This window comes from Anarrhichthys ocellatus, unplaced genomic scaffold (assembly GCF_004355925.1).
Source record: "Anarrhichthys ocellatus isolate YVR2014 unplaced genomic scaffold, GSC_Weel_1.0 scaffold1947, whole genome shotgun sequence".
NCBI classification, from domain to species: domain Eukaryota; kingdom Metazoa; phylum Chordata; class Actinopteri; order Perciformes; family Anarhichadidae; genus Anarrhichthys; species Anarrhichthys ocellatus.
Window position 1 is genome coordinate 1 of NW_022281921.1, and position 9,191 is coordinate 9,191.

At 42.8% G+C, this 9,191-nt stretch overlaps 2 protein-coding genes across 4 annotated transcripts; one reads left to right on the top strand and one right to left on the bottom strand.

Annotated features, from left to right (window-relative positions):
• Positions 1–76: 76 nt before the first annotated feature.
• LOC116378000 (large proline-rich protein BAG6-like) lies at positions 77–4,266 on the bottom strand. Its single transcript, XM_031839791.1, has 7 exons — positions 3,770–4,266; positions 3,599–3,691; positions 3,398–3,515; positions 2,703–2,923; positions 2,542–2,613; positions 2,331–2,447; positions 77–658 (listed from the first exon to the last, which is right to left on the bottom strand). Exons 2-7 carry the CDS (start codon positions 3,659–3,661, stop codon positions 470–472), a joined length of 780 nt encoding a protein of 259 aa, XP_031695651.1. The 5' UTR covers positions 3,662–3,691; positions 3,770–4,266; the 3' UTR covers positions 77–469.
• Positions 3,671–9,087, top strand: LOC116378001 (uncharacterized). 3 transcript variants are annotated; one of them, XM_031839793.1, is made up of 4 exons: positions 3,671–4,867; positions 5,101–7,823; positions 8,600–8,649; positions 8,881–9,087. In XM_031839793.1, the coding sequence occupies exons 2-4, from the start codon at positions 7,332–7,334 to the stop codon at positions 9,038–9,040; spliced, it is 702 nt and encodes a 233-aa protein (XP_031695653.1). In that variant the 5' UTR covers positions 3,671–4,867; positions 5,101–7,331; the 3' UTR covers positions 9,041–9,087. The 3 variants fall into 3 exon arrangements, with proteins under 3 accessions (XP_031695653.1, XP_031695654.1, XP_031695652.1); XM_031839794.1 differs by having other exon boundaries at positions 7,233–7,823; XM_031839792.1 differs by having other exon boundaries at positions 3,671–7,823.
• The last annotated feature ends 104 nt before the right edge of the window (positions 9,088–9,191 follow it).

The window sequence follows — 9,191 nt, forward strand, 5'->3', positions numbered from 1 at the left end:
ATATATATATATATACATACACATACATATATACATACATACATATATATATATGTATATACGAAAATGTTGCAAATAGTGTAGCTTAGGGTTAGCTTGGCCTTCTGCGAGGCAGTCTGCCAACAGCATAGGGCTCTGCTAATCTGGTCCTGTTGGTTAATTTTAACTTTCTCAAGTAGCACACCCAGTCCCAGACAGTGAGGGACTGTAAACACATATTTTCATCAGCCATTATAAAAAAAACAAGCCAACCAAACATTGATAGCTAGCATTAACTAACGTGTTTAGAGAATTATTCTGCCTCCACCCACAAAAACAAGTCGTCATGTTAACTAACAGACAAGGGGTCTATACCATGTTTAAGTGCAAAGGCCTACAGATCGGATGTCACGATCAACATAATGTATCCACGTACGGATTACGTGTTTATATCAGTTGTTACTGGAGCCATTCAGTCCATAACTCTGACTTACTTGGGCCCAGTGTTGGCTGGTCCCTCGGTCTGGGTGGAGGTGGAGGATGATGGAGCAGGTGGTGAGCTGCTGTCCATGAGTTGTGATGCTACAGCCCCTCTAATAGAGGAGGAAGATGGCGGTGGGGAGGAAGAGGACTGAGGTACCTCTGGCTGTGAATGGGATCTGCTGTCACTGGACACTCCCTACAACACATGAACACATCACAGTACAATGCGCACTCAGTACTGTGGTCTGTACTGTTGGTTCATAGAAGTTATGTACAAGTGGAAATTGAATGCATCCATCTGATGACCAGGTAAGCGCCACAGCTATGAGGTTCTTTACTCTCCTCTGGTTTTGGAGAAAAACTTGGTGTATTGCTTTAACCCTAAGAAATTAGTCAAATGGGAACACGCATGCACAATACACATACTGGAGGCATCAGCACAATGTACCAGTTTACCAGTGATATTTCTCCAATATTCAATGGCAATAAACATCCAAAATCAAGTAAATGAGACACTCTCAATCAAGTGTTCTTCGATCGATACAGTGCAAACAGACACCGAGAGTAGCTGATGTAGTGCAGATGCACAAGAATGTAATATCTACGTAGTATTTACATTGCATGTGTGAGTATAAGGGTCACTGCTAGGAAACTCTTTTTTGGGGGATAAACGGCACACGGGAAAGCAGAGTCACGATAGTAGGAGTGAGAGAAGAGTGGCTGAAGAGTGAGAGACAGTGGAGAGCACGAGTAACATTAGGCCAGTACTGTGTAGATTGTTTAGGTGACATCAGTCAAAAGAAAAAAAGGTTTTACTCAGAGACAGTGGTTTTGGTATGCTAATGTTGAGCTGGTGGCTGGCTAGCTAGCTAATAAGCTACATGTCAAGAAATAATATAATGGGCTTCAGAATAAGAAGTGCTTTGTCCATCTTTTGGCAAAGCAGTCCATTGGCTTTAACCTTGCAAAACTAACTTTACATGCAGGGGTAGTGTCCTCCCTTTTGTCTTGTTTTGTCCAGTGGCTCCTTAGTCTCCATCTTTCTCAAGTGGAAATCTAGTTAGTAGACCAGCTTAAGGGGAAGAGAACGGGGCATAGAAGTTATCTGTTCCCAACTGTTGTTTACTATTTGTTAACACTGTCAAAGGAAAATAAGCTTACTGAGCATGCTCAGAATCCTCTTCTGTGGTATTTGAGACAGTTGACACCTACTTTTGAGTTATTTTTGCATTCTCTCTAATGACCATCAGGGGGCGACTCCTCTGGTTGTATAGAAGTCTATGAGAAAATGACTCTACTTCTCTCTTGACTTATTACCTCAGTAAACATTGTAAACATGAGTTTATGGTCTCAATCTCTAATTTCAAGTATTCTTCCATACAGCATGATGTTCATTTCGTAAATGATGGTCCATTTAGAGTCAAACAGACCATAAAGCAGGGTAGGCTTATACGGCGTCTCTACATCACTCCTCTGCACTCCAAATATGGTAACTTCTGTTCATTGGTTGTGAAAAACAACAACACGGTGACTGCTGTAATCCAAGATGGCGACGGCAAAATCGAGGCTTCAAAACGGCAGTCCACAAAACAATGTCTGATGTCACGATGACTACGTCCACTCCATGTATACAGTCTATCGTTCTAGTGTGGACCGAGATATTTTGTAAAACAAAAGTCGAGTGAACAGAATCGTATTTTAAAACGTAGAGGAAAATGTCCATTTGAAAAACTATATCTGTATACGTGTAGACACTACAGGGCCTTACTCTGAACATGGTCTATGACTTGTCTAGCTAAGATATTAGTGAAGATGCTATGAGGCTGTAAATAACAGCCAAGGCAACAAAAGCAGCATGTGCACCGTACCTCCAGCCTGTGGATCAGAGAGCGAGTGTCTCTGAGCAGGTTCTCAGCCAGCTGCAGCCTCATCCTGGGCTCACTCTGCACTGACTGGTCCATCTGCACGTCCACCAAGCCATTGCTCTATACACACAGACATCAGTTAGCTGTACAGGAAGAGGGAGATTAAGGACTTAAAGACTGATGAGATGATGCCTGGTGAATAATGAGCCTTTACCCCGGAGCTGGTGCTGACCCTGGTGTTCCTTCCAGCTTCACCGACTCCAGCCATCATCTGCTGAACAGACATCTACAAAACAAATTCCAGCTATCACAAAGCATGAAAATCCACAAAATGATACTGAAGCTTTGGTTTGCATGCAGCGGGGTCATCCCCACCTGGATCTGCTGAGGGTCCATGATGTTGACGGGCAGGTTGAAGGTCCCCAGCATCACGTAACTGTTACGGTTGTGCGGTGCACCCTGGGAGGAGGTAGAAGCATGGCTGCTGCTGCTTCCGCCATCTGGTCCCCCAGGAGAAACACCTGCACCACTGGAACCGGACATGGTAGCCTGAGGTGGGGCACGCTCCACCAGGTGGATTACCTTGCCATCTACATCTGATGGAGAAACAAAGAGATGGACTTCATACTGTAATATATGAACACATATTGTAATAACTTAAAACAGATGTTTTAATGAGACACTTGGCAAACAATGTTGGCAAAGCGGCAGCAATACACTACCATACTGAACAATGAAATAATTAATGAAAAAAAACCTAGATTAACCAATAACCAATGGTTGCAACACTTAGTAAAGTTATATTAGTAGTAGGATTTCTGGTGGTCAAACTCCAAAGCTCAGCTGGATTCAATTTCACCTCACAGTTTACCACACTGACCGGTCATCATATTACATCAACATTCAAATGACATAGCAGGTTGGAATACAAGCAGCACAACAAAAAAGGAGGGAAAGAGGAGAATAAACATAAGAAAATAAACAAATAATATAATTCTTATTCTTTTGAATTAGATAGTTCGAGGTCGTTTTAAAACTAAAAATATATTGAGCAGCTTTCATGTACTCACTGTATTCAGTCAGCGTCCTGTCATCCTGCAGCACTCTGCCCTGGTAGATGAGCCGCTGCTTGTCTACTGGGATCTCCACTGATGAAGCCATGTGTTCCTTGAACTGCTTCACTGTCAGCTGGTGACACAACACACAATTGAAACGGGAGGGGAAAGAGGAGTCTCAGTAAAGCAGTGTTTGAATCAGGGTAAGAGCATTACCTCGCCTCTGACTTGGTAGCTCCTGCTCTGGGAGTCCAGAGTCTTCACAGTGACTTCTATCATACCGCCAGACTCAGACCGATTTCAGAATGTCTGAAACAAAGTCAGTACCGTAAATTAAGCGTTAGGTAGCTAGCGTTAATTTCAACCATTAAGGAGAAAGGAACCAACCTAGTAACCTTTATCTACTACCAAACTAATTAAGTGGTTAAATAATAAGACAGCGCCAGTTACAGACAGCTTCAGTGCCTTGTTGACGTTATTAGCTTAGCCAGCCAGCTAACATTGGGTAATAATCCCAGTTACCGGAACGATAACAGTGCTAACTAGCCGAGCTCCCCTGGGAGATCGCTATCCACATACAGTGGAGGTCTTGCTGTTCTTCATTTATAGTCTGCTATAGTATACTACAACCTGGGGAATTCCAATTTGAAGGGAAATTCTGGTTTGAGTGTGACCGGATTCCGGTTGATCCGTTAGCTAACTAGCTTAGTTTTCCCAAATTAAACAAGGCAGTGAACGCAACGTCAAAGGACCCCAATGACGTAGGGAGACGCGTCTGTTTCATGCCTGATAGCTGTCACTTTGGCAAAGTTTATAACTTTCATTTAAAACTGTTCGTAGTGTTAAACTTGCTAAGTATTTCTACTTTCACCTTACTATAGGATTATATATCAAGATAAGAAAATAAATGAAGTGATTATTATTGTTATTGTTGTTATTATTGTTACCATTATTATTAGTGGTAGTGGTATTAGTTAATGGTTGTTGTAGTGGTAGAATGTAGAATTCGATGTTGTAAAGTGGGGTTGTATTTTCTATTCTATTCTTCAGACTTTCTATTCACACGTGTGTCTGTTTGTGTACGTGTGTGTGCGCGCGTGCATGCTTGCGTGCGTAAAACAAGGCTGCCGGCAGCTCTCCTCAAGTCTCTGGTCTGACGGACAAGTTGAGACAGAACTGAAGGTGTGGCGGCAGTCAAGGTAGCCTGTCTCTACCTTAGAAGTGTCACGAGTGGAAACTTTATGACACCGGAATTGTCTCTTCACCGCGAGTCAGTGTTGTAGGAGGACAGAGAGGTCCGGATTCGTGTGGGTCACTGAGCCTAGAACTGGAGACAGCAGGAGCGTCGCAGGTTGGATTTTGCTGTCTTTAGGGACCTGAAATCGGCATTGCTGTATCCGGAACCTTCGGGTCCGGTTGCTCATGAGATCTGGAGGAATGGAAGTATCTGCCATGGAGTAAGCTTAATAACCGCAGGACGAAGAGGTAAATCTACACTGGTGCTCTCTGAATGTCTTAATGAGTGGAAACATCAGCCAGCTGTTGCTGTTCCCAGTGCCGTGAGAAGGCTTTATGTGGCTGGGTGGCATGACATGAATTCCAAGGATCATCAACCAGTATACAATGGCACAGTGGTAGCATTCAGGTTCACTTCCTTATATGCTGACTGGTTCTAGTGATAACAATAGCCGTGTTTATTTTCTCCTTTTACTCGGTAGGCTATGGAAACCCAATCCTGCCAGGAAAGGACAAACATTGAGATACTCCTAATAGGTCAAAATACTAAAGTAAAATCATTATATTTGAAGTCAAAATAGAAGACACTATGTAGAAGTTAATAAGTTTTTAAGTCAATACTTAAAATACTTTGTCACAAATTGGAAAATGATGAGACTAAATCATATCAAATGTTTATTTACACATAATCTCATCATCTTTTTATTAATACTAATTGTACTTCCTCTCTATATCATATTTTTGACTTGTATTTAAGAAAACGCGGCTCCACCAAAAACTGAACAAAAGTGTGACAGTGAAGGAGGACAATCCGGGAGATAAAGAGTAGAACGCTTTAATTACAGAAGTTCAGCTTTACAATTCATACTCCCCCACCCTAACCTCAGTCTCACTCTTTACTCCCCAGCTATACTAACAGGGAGGGGCTAAGCTCCACTAGCACACCTACACACTGCATGTTTAGCACGCTAAGTGAGTTAACACTTCACAAAGTTTACACTAGTGATTCCTTTCACTGCAAACAAGAACGAACCACCTCTCACTACTCCATCCTCCGGCTTGGGACCCGGAAATCTCGAGGAGCGAGGAGGCTTGCCCGAGGAGCTGTGAGCAAGGAAACGCAGGTGTATCCTTTACGGAAGTCTTTCAGCATCCGTAAACAAATAAAAGAGGTTTGACACACAGCTGGAATAATCCCAAAGCATTACTTGAAGACATTCCTGCTTTATTACTTTCATATTGACTGTAGCCTGCATCCATTTTTAACTGCTATAATGGTGACATGATGTTTACAAGTGCAAACAGCTGCTTATTATATCAACATTCTCTTTACTCACCACTTTTTTGCTGTATTTTATGTTGTCGTATAGATAGACAGGACTGTTTGTGTGTACATAATATATATCACTCAGTCATCTACTGTATATAATATGTCACTCTTTAGTTGTACAGTACTTTTCATACAAATATTTGTAGTACTTCCCACAATGATATATAGAAGCACTACAAATATTGTGTGTGTGTGTATTCATCCGTAGATTCTTCTAGAAGGTGTCATGAGCTCTGTTATGCTCATCTGACAGAGATCATAAAATACAGCAGTATAACCAAACAATGGACAGCTGTGACACACGTCATTTTTAATTGATGTCTTTAAAATGACACTCGGAGGCAACAGTGTCTCATTTGTTAAATGCCTGTTCCAAGTCTCCTGTGGGCGGGACTAAGACGTAAGGCGAGGAGGTGAGGAAAGGAATTACGCAGGCATAAAGTCAGGAAGTGAGAAAGACCCAGAGATTCATCCTGAGCAGTTATGATTGGTGGGGGAAGCAGGATGACAATAAACAAAATGAAAAGAAAGCATGACTAAACTTTAAAATACCTGCTACATCATACGTATCAGTTGTCCTACCGCCTTCAACCCTGCAAGGAAGCAGGTCTGACATACACAACAACAATACACGTCACAGACAGAAAGCAGGCTTATGTCTGCCCTCTCGTCTTCTCTGCTCGCCAACATGGAAGGAGGCCTGCATACTTTACCAGCGACCCTTAGTGCCACCTGCCACAAAGGACTGAACAATGAGGAATGATACAAATGAAAATACTCATGCTAAGGCAACATTTGGGTTTAATGTCTCACAATTCTGACTGACAGTATTTTGTCACAATTTGACTTTGTAGATTTAAAATAATGAGCTACTAAGCACAATTTATGACTTTTTACTGTAAAAAATGTGAGGCAGAAAGTTGAATTGACTTTTCTCATCAAATTAAAGTCATGCTATAGAAATGTATCAAATAATAAGCCAATATTATGTATAATTGTATCTAACTAAGCCAAAATGATGATAAACATTGGACCTAGTATCTGATCATTGTGTCGGATCTAAAATAGTCTACGCTTACAATGTGTTTATTTTGAAGTGTATTTTAATTAATTCAATACTGTGTATTGTGTGTATGTAAATGAAGAGTTTGAAAGGCGTTTCTACTTTCTATCAGGCACGTTGTTCCCTAAGCTCATCGTTCATGTGGAGCAATTCATTCATTCTTTGACCCATTTTTCTGATTGTCCAATTTTCCCATCCCCAATCCTCTCTGCTTTATTTAGCTTCACTGCAGCTCCCATCTCCTCTCAACCCTTCCTCCTCATCTCTGGCCTGTACTTGTCTTTTTCCTGCTCTATTCCATCACTTCTTATACAGCTACCATGCGCAGATTCAGCTCAGAGGGATCCCTCCTGGATCTGGACTTCCTCCCATGGAAGAGGGTGGCACTGAAGACCTCAGATCATGGGAAGAACCGGAAGTCCGACACCTACACCCCTCACACGGAGGAAGATGAGCTGGAAGGGAGCTCGACCCGCCCGACCCCCACCATCCGGGAGCCTAGAGCCAGTTCCAGCGAGGCGGGGAGGAAGGAGCTGATCAAGGAGCACAGCGTCAGCGCAGAGAACCTGTGCGAGCTGGAGAAACTGGGCAACAACCACCTCAGAGTGTGTGTCATTAGTGAAGGCTGCAGGGCCTACAGTGACGGCCAGCTGGCCCCGGCTGACCAGGGCAGCACGGAGAGCATGGAGAGCGACGATCTGCATTCCACGTCTCCTTCCTCCTCCTCCAAGCCCTTCAAATTCCATCACAGGCACCACCAGAAACCCAAACTGTCATCTGCTAAACTGCACCTCAAGAGTCTGTTCGGGCAGGTGGGAAACCAGTTCAGCTTCAGTCTACACAGTAGGGCAGTATATAGGCCAGATCCTAAAGATGATCCATAGTCAAGGTTTGATCATTTGTTACAAATCTTCCCAAACGTTCGGTTTCTGCTGCACGTTTTGTAAGCCTTCTGTAGGGTTCCATTGGTCTCTGAACATTTCAGCATGATGGATTCCCGCCTGTTCGTATTAACTTAAACTTAATGTAAAAATTATACATTTTTACATATACATAAAATTTGACCTCTGCACCTCCCGAGCATATTGGGATGTTGGGAGCAGTGGGCTTCTGAGAAGTGCCCGGGGAGCAGTTAGGGGTTCAGTGTCTTGCTTGGGACACTTTGGATCGAACCGCCAACCGTCTACCCAATGAACCACGGCCGCCCGTATTAATATGGATTGTGGATACTTTAGATTAACTGCTTACACTCAACAGTTGAGCTTAACATTTATACAAACATAATGTCTGGGTTCATCCTCCAGCTACTGAGCTCTGTTGCGACTCCACCTGCTGAAGACAACCAGGTGAAGTGGTTGAAAGTGCTGGAAACCCTTGAGCTGGGATTGTTATTAGTTATAAAAGATGTTATTTGCTCATAAAACTTTTAACTTGTCCGGGTTTGCTTACTCATATCTTATTGTTAGCGTAGTTTAGAGATGTAAACCCAGTTCTATGTGATGGTGAAACCTGGAAAGCTGCTTCATTGGGCTCTCACCAAGTGCAACAGGAAGAAGAAACACAGTTAACTTTGTGTTTTCTCTTTCAGAGTCCTCATTCCTCAAACTCCAACCTGTCCAACACAGAACAGACAGACAGGTGAGAATCATACATGTTTTCAGTTGCTAATTGTTGCTAACTGATGGCTCCATCTCACAACTGTTACTGTGCCTTTAATGTACTGTTCTTAGACAAACCCATCTGGTTCTGAGTCTGTGATGTCTGTCATGAGATTGTTGTGAAGCCTCACGTGAGCCTGCAGTGAGATGTGATGAGTGCACTACTGTTTGGTATGAACTCTCTCTGTCCTTTGGTGGTCCTGGTGCACAGTGCCAAAGAGAGGAGGTCTCGCCTGCTCTTCATGCGTCAGTGGAGTCAGGTGGGCCACAGTAAGAAGAGGAAGATCAGTCAAGAAGAGCTGGAGAAATGGGCGGAGTCCCTGAACGAGCTGCTGCTCAGCCAAAGTAAGTCCTGCTCCGTTCTGAGGTGAGATGTAGACGAACACTTGATGACCTTTGAAATCTCTGGAAAGGTTGATTCAGTGTATATATATATATGTGTGTGTGTATATATATATGTATGTGTATATATGTATGTGTATATATGTATGTGTGTATATATATATGTATGTGTGTATATAT